Genomic DNA, 17,130 nt, shown 5'->3' on the forward strand with positions numbered 1-17,130 from the left:
TCACCCCAACACCAGTGCTGTCCAATAAAACGTTCTGTGATTTTTTGTGTGAGAGTGTGTGTGATGTTTTTAGTGTTCTATATGTGCTCTATCCAGTACAGAAGCCATGAGCCACACATGACCAGTGAGCTCTAACGCTAGAAATGTGGCTCATGTGACTGCAACATTGACTTTTCCTACTTAATTAAAAAAAAAAAAAAGTTTGGGCTGAAATCTAGTATTCCGTTACTCCTCACCCCGTTCTATCTTGTTTCATGACAAGATCTTCTTAAGATCTCACATCCAACAGCCATACCGAGCAACTGCGTAGGATCTCGATGCTGAAACGGAATTTTACAGTATCTGCTGTGAGGTATGATGATGATGTCAGGTTTCCTGGGATTCATAAAATGCAAGTCTTTCCTCATCTCTCGAGCAAATGAAACTCACTGGGTAGTTGACTACAGAGCTCAAACGTAAGCCACAGATGAGGACATTACCCCACCAAAGCTTGGATGCTTAGTACATTTATCAAATCCATGTGCAAGTTTTTCTCCCAGAACATCAGACTTCTTTCTGAGTGTTGTCTTTTACCAGCAGAAACAGCAGCACGAAAAAGGCTTTGCACTAACCAGGGCTGTGCCATCCACTTCCACACGGCAGGCTCGGGGATTTCTGAAATACCTGGGACATCATATCCATGAATAAAACTTCTCACAGAATCATGTCTGAACCAATCTGACATTTTCATTATCCTGACAAGAGATCAAGTCTGTCAGATCATTCCGCTGTTTACAAAGTATTGTGTAAGATGAAGGGGGCTGTGTCCTGAGTTTTTTGGTGGTGGTTCTTTTGCATGCCAATACTTCTGTCTCTGTGATTCAGTAGTTAGGGCCTGTTTCTGTTCAAATTTACTTGTCCTTCGGGTAAGTGCCACCCAAAGGTTGTGTTAACTCGACCACTGTGCTTGGCAAATAGTAGATGCTCAATAAATATTTATGAATAAGTAAACCTCTTCTGTCTCATTCTCCTCATCTATAAAAGATAATAATGCCTACCAGCTGCAGAATCAAAGATGTTTGCACAGATCACTGGGTAACAAGACTAGGTTCTGCGATGGCGCTGAGGCTAGGGATGTCACCCCCCTGGGGAGGCCCAAAAAGGAGTCCTTCTTAAAAAAAAAAAAAAATCCTTCTGGAATGTCCTGGGCCAGGGTCTGCCCACAGTGATCCTCTGAACCCCATAAAGGAAAGAGTATGTCCCCATTCTAGGTTCAGAATTTTTTTTTTTAAGTGTCTACACATGACTTGTATTCATCTTTTGTTATCACTATACATTGAGTATTACAATTTTAATACAGTTTTTTCTTTGTTTTTCTTCCCCTTCCGCCTTCACCTGAGCCTGCTTAGGGCAGCCCAGCTCCAAGGAGAGCTGTTGTTCGCAATCTTAGCTGTAGAGGGCGCAGTTCACTGTCCCATGTGGGAATCAAACCAGCCACCATGGAGTTAGGAGCTCGGCTCCAACCACCTGAGCCACCAGATCGGCCCCAAGAGAGTCTTTTCCTTGCTGTTTTCCTCATCAATTAAGCCTTGGGGAAGGGAGAGCTGTTTGACTAGTCCTCAACAGCTCAGGAACTCAGGCAGCCCAGCCATCTTAGAGGCAGGAATTAGGTTTATGAATAGAGAGTGACTCCAACACTGATGAAAGTTACCCAAACCAGGGACACTTGTGCAAATGGTGGCCTTTAATACTGAGAAAGACCAGGCAGTGACAGGATAGGACCAAATGTTCAGAGAGTGGTGCTGAGCCAGCCTCTCACAGGACCCTAAAACCTGATCCCAGAACAGAATCAATCATTTGTTTACATGTACAGTTGCCCTGGAAACCCAGGGAAGGGCTGAGGCGCAGGGCTCCCTTCCTTCCCTCCTCCCTCTCTTCCTACCTCCTTCTCACCTTCTTTCACTTCCTCAACTCTTTCCCTTTTGGCTTCTTCCCTCTCTATTCTACCTCCTTTGTTCTTTTCCTCTTTCCTTCCCTTCCCTTTTGTTCTCCTTGTCTCCCCATTCTTTCACCAGGTACCATCTCCCCTCCTCCAAGCCCCACCTGCTACTTCTCCCCGCCCAGCCCCTCAGCCCCGCCTCCCTGAGGCTCAGCCTCCAGGCTCGGGGTCGGCAGCAGCAAGGGGTCGTCAGCCCAGGGAGCACTTGGTGGTCTTCTTGTCACAGGTTTTCAGGTCAGTGGTGGAGGGCTTGCTGCTGCTCCCCTACAGGCAGAAGGGCACAGGGGTCAGGGTGACAGGGTCTGAGGCTACAGACTTTGAAGGGGACCCACCCTCGTGAGGTGTCTTAGCATTGCCCCCCCTCCCCACCCAACACAGCCCAGCAGAACCGACTCACCGATCTCCGGCTTCCTTTCAGCAAGATGTCCCGGGCCAGGGAACTGAAAGCCTAGCGAGGAAAGGAGGTTGGTCAGATCGGACGGGAGAAAAGGATAAGTCTGTCTTCAAATACGCCGTCTCTTTGGGGGTGTGGGGGGGTGTGTCTCACCTCATCCACATTCATACTGGATTTGGCGCTGGTCTCGAAAAATCGGATTCCGTGCTCCCGAGCCAACTAGAGGGGGGACATGGGAAGAAGAGTTGGATAAATGGCAGCAGCCAAGTCGTCCGCCATCCGACCTCATCGTGGCCCTCCCAGGCCAGTTCTAGAACACTGCCCAGGCTGGCCCTTACCTTATCGGCCTGCTCCTTCTGTACCTTCCTCTTGGCTTCCATGTCACACTTGTTCCCCAGGAGGAGGCGCTCCACCCCAGCGGAGGCATTCTGGGAGCAAAAGGGTAAGACCAGTAAAGCTGGGTCCTGCTCATCTTCACAATGCCCGTCATGCTCCAGGTTCTGCCCTCACCTCTTTGATGCTCTTCATCCAGTTCTGAATATTCTCAAAGGATTTCTCATCTGTGATGTCGTATACCAGGATGATGCCCTGGGGATGGGAGTTCACAGAGGAGCTTGGGACCCTCGTCCCCTTTGGGCTTCCCATTGCCCTCTAAGTGACCCTCTAAGTTTTATCCCCAAATCAAACCACTAGGCCATGTGAGGCCCTCTGCAACCCACACTGCGCACCCCCATTTGTCCCTGCCCCAACCCCTGCCTCTCGGTACTCATAAACCTACACTTTATTGCCTCGTGCCCTTATCCCTTGGTCAGACCCACACTTCGTACCATGGCTCCACGGTAATAGGCAGTAGTTATCGTCTTGAATCGCTCTTGGCCAGCTGTGTCCCTGAGAAGGTGGAATATTTCAGGGGGTAGCATAGAGGGAAGGGCTCTCCAAAGAGACTCCCCTCACCCCCGCCAGTTAAGAATTTAGCTTTTGCAACATGCTAGGGCTGAAAGGAACAGAGTCGGGAAACAGTAAAGGAGGAAAGGGATGCAGCAGTCGGGCTAATACGGGAGATGACAGAGGCCTAAGAAACAAGGTCTCTCCGGTTTAGTCCTTGGACGCTTCCTCTGTGCCAAGCACTGTGTACGCGTCATTTCATATGTATAGTATGTATGTGTCCTTTTGTGGAATCTTCGTTCTATCCTTGTGAGACAGGTTTTATTGCCCCTATTTTACAAATGACAAAACAGATTTGGGAAGGCTAAATAACTCATGAAGGTCAGCCTATGACAGAAGCAGAATCTGTACCAGTCTGTTCTTATCTCTGGCATCGTAATGCCACCGTGAAGCCTGGAAGCACGTAAACACCTTCAGGGTCTCCAGCTTCCCTTCTCCACCTGCCTGGCTGGGCTCTCCATAATTTACACAGAGCACTAGCCTCACAGTCTTAATTCTGTGACTTGCTATTTAGCTGCTTAAAGCCTGTCCGCACAGACATTCGTTGTCAAGTTCAAAGAGTGCTCTGGAGCCGGGCGAGGCAACAGTTACCAAAAAAGCTGAAACAATAGTTGAGTGAGCAGAAAGAGATGGAAGGACATCTGAGTGAGATGACAGAAATTATTAGAAGTGCTGGAAGGAGCAATGGGGAACAGGAGAGAATGAGGCAGCATAGAAAGAAAAGGGTTGTAGGCGGTAGACGGTAAAGTCTGGTTAGGAGTCTGGGGGAGTCACTCACCAGACTTGCAGTTTGATCTTCTTTCCCTCTATTTCCACTGTGCGGATCTTAAAATCAATTCCTGGGAGTGAACACAGAAGTTGACGTGTGTGTATGAGTGTGTGTGTGTATATGTATGTGTGCGCGTGCACACGCAGACGTGTGTGGTGGGAGGGGGGAACGGACCAGCAACCTTGGTGGGAGTGTAAAACCAGGAGAATCTTCTCAAAACTGTATTTGTATAGCAAGCACACTGTTTTCTACTTAGATTTTTATGGATTCTGCAGGGAGAGTCAAGGTCCTTAAGGCCCTTGGGTCCACTCAGCCATTCAGGCTGACAACTCTCTCAATTCAGTCCATGTCCCCCTGAAATGTTACTTTCAGACCCCTTTTCCCTTCTGTTTTCCCAGAACCCTTCACTCTCAGTACCCACCCACTGTCCTGGTCCTCACCGGTAAAGAGTGAGGAAAAAGCGAGCTGATGCCGGTCTATGTGAATTAACTCAGAAGCCAGGCTTGCAACCAAGAAAGTCTGGAGCTAAACAAGATCCCTCCTGAGGCTGAACTAGGAAACCGGCATTTTCCCTTCCCCTTTCTGACCAGAATTGTCCTGAGATTCTCCTGGTCTTATTTCCCGGACCAGAGGAGATTAAGAAAGATGAGAGGGGAGGAGGGGACAGAGTTCTTAGTGGAAACTTGGGCACCTCCCCCAGCCTGTTGGGAGCCCTACAGAGGAGGCTGAGTCACCAGGCTGACTCAGAGACCCCAAAAGTCCCCTCGTCCCCACCTTGTTCACCAGGCAAACTGCATATTCATGATCCTAGTCCTTGGGCCACCCTCTCGCACAGCCAACCACTCCGTTCCACCCTCCCCGCCCCCTATTGAGGGGCAAGGAGACTGAGTAGGTGATAAGGTGGGGATGCAGTGGGCAAGTCTGAACGTCAGCGGGGCAGAAAGAGGCGAGCAGAGTTGGGAGAGAGATGGTCGGGGAGGGGAACACAGGAAATGTGGGGAGCAGATCAAGAGCTCTAGGTGGGTGGGGTGGGGGAAGAGGAGCTGAGAGGGACATAGAGAAGGAAGGGTGCACGTGGATCTGGGGACACGAGGGACAGGAATGGTACCAAGAACCACAACCCAAGTTGCCTGGAGGCTGCAGAAAGGTGAGGGGTTTGGGTACCAACCAGAGGCATGTATGGGGGATGGGTCTGACACAGGGGTAGAGGAACCAGAGTTTAGAAGCCTCACTCTAAGAGGGCTGAGAGGTGGGGCCACTAGTAACCCAGGAGCCTGGGGATGAGGGCGCGGGGGGTCTGGGGTACGGCCAGCGGGCTCACCGATGGTGGAGATGTAAGTGCTGTTGAAGTTGTCCTCTGCAAAGCGAATGATCAGACACGTCTTGCCCACCCCCGAGTCCCCGATCAGCAGCAACTTGAAGAGGTGGTCGTAGGCTTTGGCCATGGCGGACACTGGGGGAGCCGGGGGAGGGGTGGGGAAGCGCCGGGCACTGGTAGGCGGGAGTGGAGGGTTGGCAGACAGAGTCGCCCGGAGCCGGGCCAGGAAGTTTTCCTGCCTCTCCGCCCAGGCTCCGGGAAAGAGAGGCGGCACTCCTCTGGGCCCCACCCCCTGCCCGCCCACCCTTCGGCCGGCCGGGGAGGCAGCCCAGCCTTCTGCGTCCTGGGCTTTCCCTTCGCAGCCTGGGACGGCCTGTCTCCCTCGCCGTTTCCCACAGGTTTTTGCTTACTCTCCTTCCCCTCTATGTTTTGACCTCATTCTTACCGTCTGAGGCCAGAGAGGCTGGGGTGAAGGGTAGTAGAAGTTTAACCAAGATGACCAGGGGAAGAGGAATTTTCGAGGAATTAGGAGGAAGGGAAAGGTTTTGGGGGGGATAAAGGTGAAGGCAGGGATGGCGCTGGGAGTTGGCAAAAATTGGGGGCTGATTTTTGGGAGGGCTAGTCAAGGAAGATAGATTCATTCGGGGACAATTCTAGAATTCTGGTGTTAGAATTCCGAGCCCTTAGCTCGAGAATCCCAGCTCCTTTTGAAAAGAAGCGGGATGCCGGGGAGTAGGAGGTTATTTGTTGAGTCAGTCTGCCCCCTGGTGGAACGGAATGAAAATTAACAATTACACCATAGAATCAGCCGCACCCTACCCCCCCCCGCCCCCCCCCCCGCCCCCCACAGTCTTCCTCCTTCTGGGACCCTGTGTGTGATTTCTCTGACAAGCCAGCTCAGAAAGAAAGAGATTAGGAGTACAAATGTCTGGTCTCATTCTTCCGATGACACGTGGATCTTTTAACACAGCCCCGGGGCACTCCTGGCACCCTACTGAACCGGCTGTGAATGCGTAGCCTTGGCAACCAGGAAGCTGAAGTATGCAGAACATGGCTATAAAGAAACAAGTTTATCTCTGCCTTTGGAAAAAATTAGTCAGAATATCTGCTTTTCCAATGGGGTCAGAGGAATCGTCCTTGTATAAAGATAGTGCGCTGGTTGTGAGAAGGTATCTTTTGTCACTTATCTCTATTACCTTATGTGCCCATGTTTGTTCCTTCTTAAACAAGGGTATTCAATCCCTTTTTGTCCATTCTCTCACCTCCCATTATTTTATTTATTTACTTTTTTAGCTGCCATCAATAAGAAATTTACTTGTTTTTAAAAAGTCCAAATGCTGGCATTGTCCAGGAAAATTTAACAGGTCTATTTATAATTGTTATAAAGTTGAACTGTTGAAACTTTTCACTGAAACATTTTGACTTGCATCAATGCTTTATGTCCCCGCATTGATAGTAAAAATTCATAAACAAATGAAAATGGAAAAACTGCCAATATCTGATTTCTGTCCCCGATTTTTCCACTTGCAATCATATACTTAGGTTATCTTTTGACCCCATGGGAAACAAATATCTAACGTTCAGAACTACCAATAACAGGAAGAAGAGAATTTTTTTTTTTGTAGAGAATGAAATATTTCCCATCATAGAGGATTCTTAAGCACGTTTTCTGTCTACGCTGTGTGCTAGCTGGAGTTTTTTTTGCACAAGGTGTCGTCAAAAAGGCCAAACAGACAGGCCTTACTTGCCTCCTGCGAAGCACCAGTAGTTGCACTGTGGAAGTGCTGATCCGTTTTGAAGTCCTGAGCAATTTCTTGCACCAGACGCTGGAAGGGAAGTGTGCGAAAGAGACCTTTCAGAGGACCTTTGACAATGACTAATTTCACGGAGTGCCAAGGTCCCAGGTTCGTAACGATGAAGTTTCTCCACCCCTCCAGTAGAGGGCGCACTCTTGAGAGCGGCTCCTGGAGCCAGTTGCTTCCTGAGTGCTTTCCATTGGTGGATTTGCCGGCAGTCGGTTTGTACGAGCCGTGGTATGGAGACCTCCTTACTTAGCCCTCTTCTCCTTTGGCTCCAGCTGGGGGATCTACGTGTAGAGGTAGCGTTGTCTGGTGTGAGAGAGTGAGGGCGGCAGCTGCGAACATCCCATTAGGTCTTCGAACTGTATCACAAGTCTTGAGTCTTCTCTGTCTCTCCTCACTTGGCCAAACCATTTCTCACCAGTCCTGTAAATTACTGTTCAATTTTCATGGATTATTCGGATAAAAATCCATCAGTTCTTGTTCTTCTCATCTTGCTTGGAACTGCTCGCCCTCCGCGATTTATTCTCGCTCACCTCCCTGAAATGAACGCACCCTGGTGTGTACCTGCTTTCACCGGAACGGCATCCAGGTAGTGCTCTCCCCAGAGCTCTCGGAGCTCTGGCAGCAATGCTTCCCCCCCAGTTGTGGCAGGCTCATTCTGGCCTTGGGGTTTCTATTCATAAGCTCTTCCTTCAGCCTTGAATGCTTTCCCCCCCAGATTGTTGCATGGTTGACTCCTTATCTTTGAGATTTCAGCTTAAATGTCACTCTCTCAGAGGTTTTACCAGCCGATCAGTAGTGAGTTGGAACTTTTTTTTTTTTAATTAAAAATTTTTTTCCCCAATAATTGTTGACATACTGGAACCAGTTCTTATGAACTGCTCGTGAAAACAGATTGTGGATACCTCTTACCAACTCTGTGTTTAACGATGTCACCTTAGCAGTTTGAAATCAGCCACATCCGGAATATTTACACCATTGAAACTAGCAAAGGCAACAAATCAGGGCCCTCCTTCCTCCACAGAGCCGGTTGTTAAACTTGCACCAGCTCGTCCCTGACCGGAACTCACACGCCTCGCCCAAACTCCTTTCCTTCGGAATTAACCAGATCCCCTCGTGCCATTTCTGTCACCCTCGTTCCTCCTTTATGACAAATGGACATTCTAGACCTTTGGTTATTGTTGTAGAAGATGATGCTTCAACCTTCAGTTTTCCTTTCTTATTCCCTGTCAAGGGTGTCAGTGCTGCCAAGATGAGAAATCTTGGGAAGACAGTGTTGGTGAAAACGTGGGGGAAAGGGTGCGGGGATGTAAGTCAGCACAACCGTTTTGGAAGGAGTTTAGTAGTATTTTGGATAATTTATTTAATTTCTCTGTGCATCACTTTCCTAATCTGTAAAATGTGCATAATAATAGTTATCAACCTGATGAGTCGTTGTGAAGATTAACACGGAAAGCAGTCAGAACACTGCACCTAATAAGCCCTTTAAGTGCCTGATGTAATTATTATTAGAGGGAACGATGGGGAAGGAGACAATAAATTTAACCCCAGTTGGGGATGGGGGAAATACGAGAACTATTATATATTTACATTTCTGAATTGTTTAAAATAGGCAAACTAAACCAATTGAAAAGTCCGGCATCGCTGGGTCTGTTTCCCTCGGCAGTTCCTATTTATTAGGTTCCGACTGTCAAAGGGCAGCACGAAACTTGATGGAGGTCAAATGCTCTCCTTTTTAAGGCAGCAAGCTCGTTCTGTCAACGTGGGGACACGTCTGTGTCACGACCATCGTTTATGACCTTCCGAAAATGGCAGCGCGCGCCTCGCCCCACCGCAGACGGCCCGCGAGGACCTTCCCAACATGGCGGCCGCGCGCCCAGGCGTCACTTCCTGCAGATGACGGATATAAGGGGCAGGATTTCCGCTTTCGCTCCTTTCCGGCGGTGACGACCTCCCCACGAGAACATGCCTGTGAGTTCCTCGGGGCAGGTTTCGGCGGCGATCTGGCTCTCCTGTCCGCACGCTCCCCTCCCGCTGCTTTCGGGTCGCAGCGGGCCCCCTTTTGCCCCCCGCACTTCCTGGGACACTAACCGCGGGGCGCGCAGGGGCCCCGCGCAGACGGGAGCGGGGAGGAGATAAGATGGCGGCCCAGCTGCGCAGACGCCCGGGGCCCCGAGGGGCGAGCTCTCCCCGGTGTGTGGCAGCGGGGGCTGTTTTCCAACACCCCGCTTTCGCCGTCGGTTTCTAAATGTCTGCGTTTCTGCCCTTCCTAGCTCGCTAAGGATCTGCTGCATCCGTCTCCGGAAGAGGAGAAGAGGAAACACAAGAAGAAGCGCCTGGTGCAGAGCCCCAATTCCTACTTCATGGACGTGAAGTGCCCAGGTGAGGACGCCGCTTGCGGTGGTCGGCGAAGCACTGGGCCCGAGAACTGGGGAAGGTGTAGTGTGAGCTGTGCCGTATCCTTGAAGAAGCCCCGATTTTCTAAAACTCGGATGTACGGGATGGGTAAAATTTTGCATTTTAGGAGATTCGATCCAGAGTGAGTCCCCATCGAAACTCCGTGTACAAACCCTAACGTTTTGTTGTTAGGAAACTGGGATGATGTGTTGGGCTTCTGCTTTGGTCGTTTATAGACTTGAATCTGGAGCCAAGGGGTGGGTATGTTGGCCTAGTACTGATCATTCTTCCAGGATTCTGGGTTTCGACCCCTGAATAATTGTTGGTTCCACTCCTTTCTCTCTTAAGGCGCTAGGATGGAGCTCACTCAGTAACCAAAATCCATAGGTGGGGGCAGGTAGTCCGGATGGCTTCTGAGTTGGCTGTAATGTAGACTTAGAGCCGGGTAACCAAGTTTTAGACTAGGATAATAAATTTCAAAAGTTTACATAACATGCATGTCTTAACAGATAATACATGATCGCATGCTTTCAAGTGAGGAAAGGCATGGAAAAAAACCCTTGGTGTTTTTTTCAGGATGCTATAAAATCACCACCGTCTTTAGCCACGCACAAACAGTAGTTTTGTGTGTTGGCTGCTCCACGGTCCTCTGTCAGCCTACAGGAGGAAAAGCAAGGCTTACAGAAGGTAAATGGTTTCACAAATGTCATTTTGGGTTTTGAATCTTCTAGTGAGAGGGCTCATGTGCAATGTAAATTAATCAGACTTGTATAAGGAGGGTTGGATTTGATCGTTTTTTCCCCCAAAAGTAATACTAGAAACCACATATTAATCTCAAAACTACTGTCTAAAGTTGGGATGAAAAGATGATAAACGGGGCTTCTTATGAGCTGAAGCTGATAATAAGGTCCAGGTAATAGCCAAAGGGATGAGAAAGAGGTGTCGCTTTCCTGTGAATGGACCAGCAGGCAGTGTTTTGATCTGTGGGGGTGGGCTAGGGTAAGTAGGCTGCTGTCAGTTAACCTCTGAACCTTTTTCTTCCAGGGTGCTCCTTCAGAAGGAAGCAGCACTAAAAGCACCCTGAGTCAAGATGAGTGGGGACCCATCCCAATAAACACATTTTGGATACATCCTGTTTATTGTCTTGTTTTACTGCTAGGAAGGTCCTACCTCAAGTATTCAGGGCAAGCAGAAGAGTGGACTGCTAGTCGTTTGGGGCAAGTAAGTAGCCAAGTACTTTAAAAAGCCCATTTGGGACATTTGTGTCCACCTAGGCTCACTGAGTAAATTCTTCGAAGCTTGTGTAAAAAATGTGATCTACCATATAAGTGGGATACTTGCACTTTTATGTTTTCTTAGAATTAAAAACAAGAACTGACAGTTGATCTTTGAAACACAATCCAACATAGCACTTTAATACAAAACAGTTTGAGGAGCCTTTATCTCTGGTTCTCAGAAGCCTTGTTGGGCTGCTTATGAGTATAGAGGTTGTTGCTAGGTTCCTGGCCTGGGGCTAGAAATCTCCAGGCTCCTACAGTTACGGGGACTTGTCCAAGTGGAGGTCAGTGCCTTATACTCCATAGCCAGTGTTGTAGCCGACTCTGGGCTGGTGGGGGTTGTGGACTCAGGAAGGGAGGGGGAGAATGGGGGGAGGTGTAAGAACCTAGAAATAAATGGGGAGGGAGATAGGTGATGGGTGAATAAAATGCTGGTATGTGAGCTTTGAGGTGATAAGGATGGTAATTCTTTACCTGGCTGTGGTGTTCTCAGAGTTGGTACGTAAACAACTGGAACTGTCTGTATCTTGTTTAGGAAGGCATTGTAGGCTGGAAAAAGAATAAGGGAGCAGTCACTCAAGAGGCCGATGTGTTTCCATTAGAGAAAAGCCCTGAGGGAGGGGCAAAGCCAACTAAAATTCAGAGAGTAATACTTCAAATAACTTCATAGTAATATACTTAGGAAACTTCTATCAATTATTTTTAGTGGTGTTTTTTTTTTAGTTTTTTTTTTTAGGTATTTTCTTTTGCATTCTGGCTAAAAGATAGGGAAACTGCAGGTGTGGACAAAACAGTATGTGTTTCGTTGCTTGAATCATCTCTAGCTGGGACTATGAGTAAAAATAGCCATTATCAAGGGTTAGCAGTGACCTCCACTTCTGAGTGGTATTTGTTTGCCACATTTCAGTTTACTGCTCTTTGGTTATAGTCAGTTGAGCAGGACCTTTAATCTACCAGGTGACTAACTAGGGCAGCTAAAATCAGTTTCAACTACTTGTCCCAAATCAGATGTGATAAACAACTAATTTTCATCCTTATTTAGTTTGTGAAATGAAGGCAGTTTCCAAGTCCAAAGTCCACGGTGCTGAATATAAGGACTCCTTACCTAGAAAGATGAAAGCTGTTGATGCCAACACTGCAAAGAGGGTGTAGAGGAGGATCTGGTAAGAACCCACGAACTTCCGGACATCTGAATCTTCACACTGGTCTGCGTTGGCCAGAACGAGATGGCAGTTACTTAGTAACGCCCAGGGCAGACACTGCACTTGAAAGCTTGTGTGCTCCTAAGAGCATCTAGCAGAAGCACTCAGAACCTAGCCTTCCAGGAAATGGTTTAGCTTCTTAACCAGAATAAAGAGAGAAATGATACTTGGCTCCACCTCTCTGGCTTTTTCCTGTCTCCAAAGTAATCAACTCCCAATTCTTGAACCTCTTCACCTCAGCTAACGAAAGAATAATTAAATCCTCCGCCCCTTTAAAATGCCTGTTACCTTGCCTGCACTCTAAGTCCAGGTGACATGCTTCCCTTCACCAAACTTGTGACAAGCTATGGTGTTTCTGACTAATCCTATTGTGAAACATTTCTTTGGGTCCCCAATGACCTCTTAAATGCAGGGGCCCCTTATCTTTCCCTCAGAATGTAATTTCTGGGGCACATTGTAAAACTTCAGTCTCGCGTCTTTGAAGCATGCTTGGCATCTGCCTTTGGTTATTTCAAATTCCTCAGTGTCTGGAACTCGCCTCCCCGTCAAACAGCCTGAGTTTCTGGGCCTTCCCGTATAAATTGTCACCAGGCCCTCATATCTAGATCCTAGTCTTCATTTCCAGTGTAGGCCCTCTAGTCTTGCGTAAACCTCTCACCACTGTTTCAGTTTCACACTGTTCACACACTGCATCACTGAAGAACTAGAGGTTGCTTGAGGTGTGAATACTAAAAAGATTCTCTTACTAATCCATGGTCAGTTCCCACTGTTGAAAGTTGGAATAAAACAGGCACGTTATCAGCTATTCTCGCACCCCACTGTTCTGTCTGCACTGAACTAATTCCTAGCTCCCCAATTGAGCCCCGTCTTACACATGATTTTTGTGGTAGGGACCATGCCTGGCATATGCCTGTATGCACTCTGCTTGTGTGAAGGAGCTGGAGGTTGGGCTGGATGTTTGTGTCTGGCCAGTCCCACCCACAGGGATTCTTAACCATTGTTTTGTTTGCCAATCTGAAGCCTATCAGAATGTTTTTAAATGTAAAAAATACATACTAGGAATAAAGGAAACCGATTATATCCAAAGTTAACTGAAATAGAAAAACCTCATTTGTGACACAGTAACGTCCTTTAGTAACAAAAAGGTCTAGCTTCAGGTCTGATTACTGTAATTTTGAAAAATTATGTAACAATTCGAACATGAAAAGATCTGCAGATTCCACTGGTGACAGTCACATATTGCTGATACTATTATGGATGTTGCTTGTATTCCTAATGAGTTGATTCAGAATCACTGAATTCGAGATTTAAAATAGAGCACAGATTGGAGTCGAACACTTTATAGTCGTGGGACCTCAGCTCCTCACAACAGGAAGAACACCTGCCCGTTCGAGTTATGAGAATTAAAGTGCATGTAAATACACTTAGGATATTGATCAGTACGTACCAGGTGCTCCTACAAACCACCATTCTCCTGTTGGGAGCTGGACAAGGGTTCAGCCTAAGTCATTCCCAATAACTAAGGACTGTATCCCCTGAGAGATGGGCAAGTGGGAGTGACATGCCAGGAGGTTGGTTCTCTGGGTTTCCTGCCATCTCTAACTGTTCCCATCCCGTCTAAACTTGGCATTGTTCCTAAGCTGGGTAATGACTAGAATCGGGACTCGGGTATCTATGTAAGTCCTGGTTCTAGACTTGTTAACCACCGTTTGCCCTCTGCCTGATGCCAAAAGCTCTGCTAAACAGTTCTGAAGAAAAGGAAACATCAAGAGGTTTGATAAGTGGTACACTTATGAAGCTGACAGGCTCGCCTTAAACTAACATGCCTATTAAATATATGTTAAATACCTAGTGATAAAAACTACCTGCAGATTATATTTTGGGTCGGCTTGGACAATGGATCCATGCCCCAGTTAGTTTGAGTAGCCTCGGTCAAGTGGCTGTTTCCCATTAAATTGTGAATAATACATTGTCTTCTTTCCTCCTAGATTAAAAATAGGAGCCCCCACTGCTCACCTGCACCAGACTTCTTCATAGCTCTTACTAGCACAGCCTCACTTTGACTGGTGAGCACACAGGAAATGTTGATGAAAACAGGTGATGACATCTGCTGGAGGGAAGTGAAGTTGACCACTCTTATAGGGTAGATGGCAAGGCCAGGCGCCAGGGAAGACCGCCGATGGCCAGAGACCACTAGAACTGGGGAGCTGGGGAAGACCTTGGAGAAAAAAGGGAACTTGTTTAAAAGAAGAAAACCCAGTTTTGTATCAATACATTACAATCTTATACCCAGTAAGACACCTGATTTCTAGTTCTGCTAACCGACAAGTCATTTACTTTTTCACACTTAGATGTGTTGAATGATAAGGGAAAAAAAGGGATCTGAGAATAAGCTTCAAAAAAGTTTTAAGCTGGAATCCTAAAGATTGTTTTAAGAGCTGTGGTCTTGTCTTCCAGACTGACAGCTCATGACCTAGGTTTTGGATTCAGGGAGTCCTGCATTGTGAAAGGGACAGATTTTCTTTTGTTTAAGAATTTCCTCTAGTGAATTTTATCAAGTCATTCAGAAACTTCCTCTACTTTTGGACTGGGAATGAAAAAAATCTTTTCAAAACTGATCTGTTTCAGTTCAGTTCTTAACATACCTCAAGCTTCTCGAGAACTCTGTCCACTCCCAGGACTCTTATCTCCCCGATGTCATGTTTGTGGCTAAGAACCAGTTCTGACTGGTTGATGGAAAAGGCTGGGATGAAAGGAATGAGGACCCTTTGCATTCCGGTCGTGCTCTGTTCACTGACTAGCGTGGCCCACACATAGACAGAGGTGTCAGCCGTGCTGAGGCCTTGCAGCAGCTGCTCCGACTGGGGTCGAGCTTGGATGAGGCAGATGTAACCCCCTGAAGAAAAGCGGGAAAACAGCAGGGAGGTTCAGAGCCTCGACAGCCAGCTGAATTAGGATAGGAAGTAAAAAGGGAGACATGGGAACTCAAAATGGGAGCCCGAGTTTGAGTATTCAGTATTAACACACTGGGCCACCAAATAAAACGGTCTCAGGGAACCCACAACTGAACTTGCTTCTTAAGAATGCTGTTATTGGTACATCAACTGGTCGGGGTATTAATACAGTCCAAACAGAAATTAAGGGGACAGAACGTAGTTGGTTCCATCAGGAAAGGGTTTGTGAAAGGCAAGCTTTGAGCATGATTTCATCCCTTTCCATCAAACCACCTCTATTTCTGTGATACTTTTAGTTACCCATGCTCAAATCTCAGCTGTCTTGACATTCTTTCCTTCATTCTTCTAGCCAGTCATTTCTCTAAATCTTGCTAACTCAACCTTTGAAATGCCTCTGACATCTGCTGTTAATTCTCTTATCTAGTCTAAACCCACGTTAATTCATGAGTGGATTATTGCAATGGCCCCATTTACTAGTCTCCTTGCCTCCCATTCTCTGTCCATTCTATGTGCTGCCAGTAAATACTTTATTAAAACTGCTTTCATCTTAGTTTTGAAAACTTCTCCGGGGTCTGTATTGCCTGAAGTGTCCTGTTCTGTCACAGCTCATGCCTAGTCGTCCTTCAAAGGTCATTTCCTCTGTAAAATCTTACGGAAACTCCCAGGTTTGACGTGGAGACTCCTCCTTTCTGCCGCGCTGGGACCCGTCCCATGGGTACCTGTGTAACTGACAGTGAGGGCTGGAAGCCCTGCCCCGCTCCTCTCTACCTCCAGTGCCTGCCCTGCACCCAGGCATTGTTAGGTGCTCAGCAGTTTGCTGAGTGGGCCTCACCACCCATGCCGTTCACACTGCCTGGCTTTGGAGTAGAAATTCACGATGGAGCACGGTCCTATTTACATTTGACATGAATCCTCTCACTTTAGATCAGGTGATTTATATAAAGTCATCCCAACTCATGTCTGTCTCTACTTGCCACTTGTCAGTGCTATTCTGCTTGGACTAGCCTTCAGTTCAGTGAACATTCAAACACTCTGCTACTTGTTGGGGATAAAAGATGAATGAGACTAAGCCAAGCCCTGACAGGGATAATAGAAACTAACAAAACTAAATTAGAGCAAAGCATACATAATGGAAAGGTATTGCAGAGATACCGTAAAAGTGAATGGATTGACAAGAGCAGAATAAATGAACAGGCCACAAAATTGCCATGGGATTATGGACAGTTTGGGGAGTATAATCAGTAAAAATTTTGTGGGGTATCTGATGGACACTTGTCTTATTGGGGAGACCACTTTATGGACGGTGTATGTGCCTGACCGCTGCACTGTGCAGTGGAACTGGTGGTTATGTGCGATGTCAGAAGGGTGGTAGATTGGGGGTAGGGGGTTGTCACTTTGTGAGGGGTGTAAATGTCTATTACGTTGTTTTGTACACTGGAAACTAATAAAGTGAATGGATTGAACAAAAATGTTGAGAGTCCATATTCTGTAGCAGTGGTAGCTGTGATGGTGTTGATGATCGTTTAGGTAACTTTTCACAAAAAATAATTATGGGTTCCTGTGGTTAATAGGCTTATAGATCCCCACGTCATTTTCTCCATATATATAAATTTTAGAGGGAGGGGGAAGTACAAATGCAATCCAATACGAAAGTGACAAGTGTACAAACATGAAAACAAGGGGGAAACATTCATCTGGTGGAACCCACCTTTCTCCATGCTGAAATCTGAATGGACATGGAAGACTTGACTTGCTGGGATGTCTAGCAAAGTATTACTAAACTGTACATGGCAAAGCATGAGGGTCTCCGGGAGAAGTACTGTGGTAATGGCCAGGGCTTGACTTGGGGTGCAGGATCCTAACAAGCAGAAAAGAGGTAAATAGCTTTGTCACAAGGATTTTAAAAAGAGACCGGTATATAGAGGCAATATGGTATGAACCCCCCCTAAACAAGGGTCAGTTCCTCTTGACTTGCTGTGGCTGTCTACCTGCCAGCTCTGCTGGCTCCAGCTACAAACAAGGTGGGAGTAGAGTAGACCCTTGCCTCTGCCAGCTCGTGGATGACAATAGTGGGGCTTCTGTTACCAATATGAG

At 47.2% G+C, this 17,130-nt stretch overlaps 3 protein-coding genes across 3 annotated transcripts in view; 1 reads left to right on the forward strand and 2 right to left on the reverse strand.

Annotated features, from left to right (window-relative positions):
* Window positions 1-1,702: 1,702 nt before the first annotated feature.
* On the reverse strand, window positions 1,703-5,660 carry RAB13 (RAB13, member RAS oncogene family). The gene is made up of 8 exons (XM_019713212.3): window positions 5,408-5,660; window positions 4,096-4,156; window positions 3,200-3,260; window positions 2,883-2,960; window positions 2,711-2,800; window positions 2,526-2,591; window positions 2,376-2,426; window positions 1,703-2,242 (listed from the first exon to the last, which is right to left on the reverse strand). The coding sequence occupies exons 1-8, from the start codon at window positions 5,529-5,531 to the stop codon at window positions 2,168-2,170; spliced, it is 606 nt and encodes a 201-aa protein (XP_019568771.1). The 5' UTR covers window positions 5,532-5,660; the 3' UTR covers window positions 1,703-2,167.
* A 3,392-nt stretch (window positions 5,661-9,052) lies between these two features.
* Window positions 9,053-10,733, forward strand: RPS27 (ribosomal protein S27). The gene is made up of 4 exons (XM_019713314.3): window positions 9,053-9,177; window positions 9,480-9,588; window positions 10,180-10,290; window positions 10,648-10,733. Exons 1-4 carry the CDS (start codon window positions 9,172-9,174, stop codon window positions 10,674-10,676), a joined length of 255 nt encoding a protein of 84 aa, XP_019568873.1. The 5' UTR covers window positions 9,053-9,171; the 3' UTR covers window positions 10,677-10,733.
* A 299-nt stretch (window positions 10,734-11,032) lies between these two features.
* Window positions 11,033-17,130, reverse strand: part of NUP210L (nucleoporin 210 like) — a 56,314-nt gene continuing 50,216 nt past the window's right edge. Inside the window, exons 35-40 of the mRNA XM_019713312.3 lie at window positions 16,745-16,894; window positions 14,728-14,978; window positions 14,099-14,300; window positions 11,986-12,087; window positions 11,355-11,429; window positions 11,033-11,266 (exon numbers count right to left, since the gene is read on the reverse strand). Coding sequence (XP_019568871.3) covers window positions 11,166-11,266; window positions 11,355-11,429; window positions 11,986-12,087; window positions 14,099-14,300; window positions 14,728-14,978; window positions 16,745-16,894 — 881 coding nt within the window. The 3' untranslated portion in view covers window positions 11,033-11,165. The remainder of the gene's footprint in view (window positions 11,267-11,354; window positions 11,430-11,985; window positions 12,088-14,098; window positions 14,301-14,727; window positions 14,979-16,744; window positions 16,895-17,130) is intronic.

The sequence above is a fragment of the Rhinolophus sinicus genome, chromosome 7, assembly GCF_057876585.1.
Source record: "Rhinolophus sinicus isolate RSI-liver-muscle chromosome 7, RSI-T2T, whole genome shotgun sequence".
Classification (NCBI taxonomy): domain Eukaryota; kingdom Metazoa; phylum Chordata; class Mammalia; order Chiroptera; family Rhinolophidae; genus Rhinolophus; species Rhinolophus sinicus.

Bases quoted from the DNA above. Each gene is read 5' to 3' on its own strand.
- RAB13 (XM_019713212.3), bottom strand. From the start codon at position 5,531: ATGGCCAAAGCCTACGACCACCTCTTCAAGTTGCTGCTGATCGGGGAC. The intron at 3,261-4,095 runs GTGAGTGACTCC...CCACCTTCTCAG, and splicing joins AAGATCAAACTGCAAGTCTG to GGACACAGCTGGCCAAGAGC. The intron at 2,427-2,525 runs GTGAGACACACC...TTTCCTCGCTAG, and splicing joins CCAGTATGAATGTGGATGAG to GCTTTCAGTTCCCTGGCCCG.
- RPS27 (XM_019713314.3), top strand. The intron at 9,589-10,179 runs GTGAGGACGCCG...TGTTTTTTTCAG, and splicing joins CATGGACGTGAAGTGCCCAG to GATGCTATAAAATCACCACC. The intron at 10,291-10,647 runs GTAAATGGTTTC...TTTTTCTTCCAG, and splicing joins AAAAGCAAGGCTTACAGAAG to GGTGCTCCTTCAGAAGGAAG.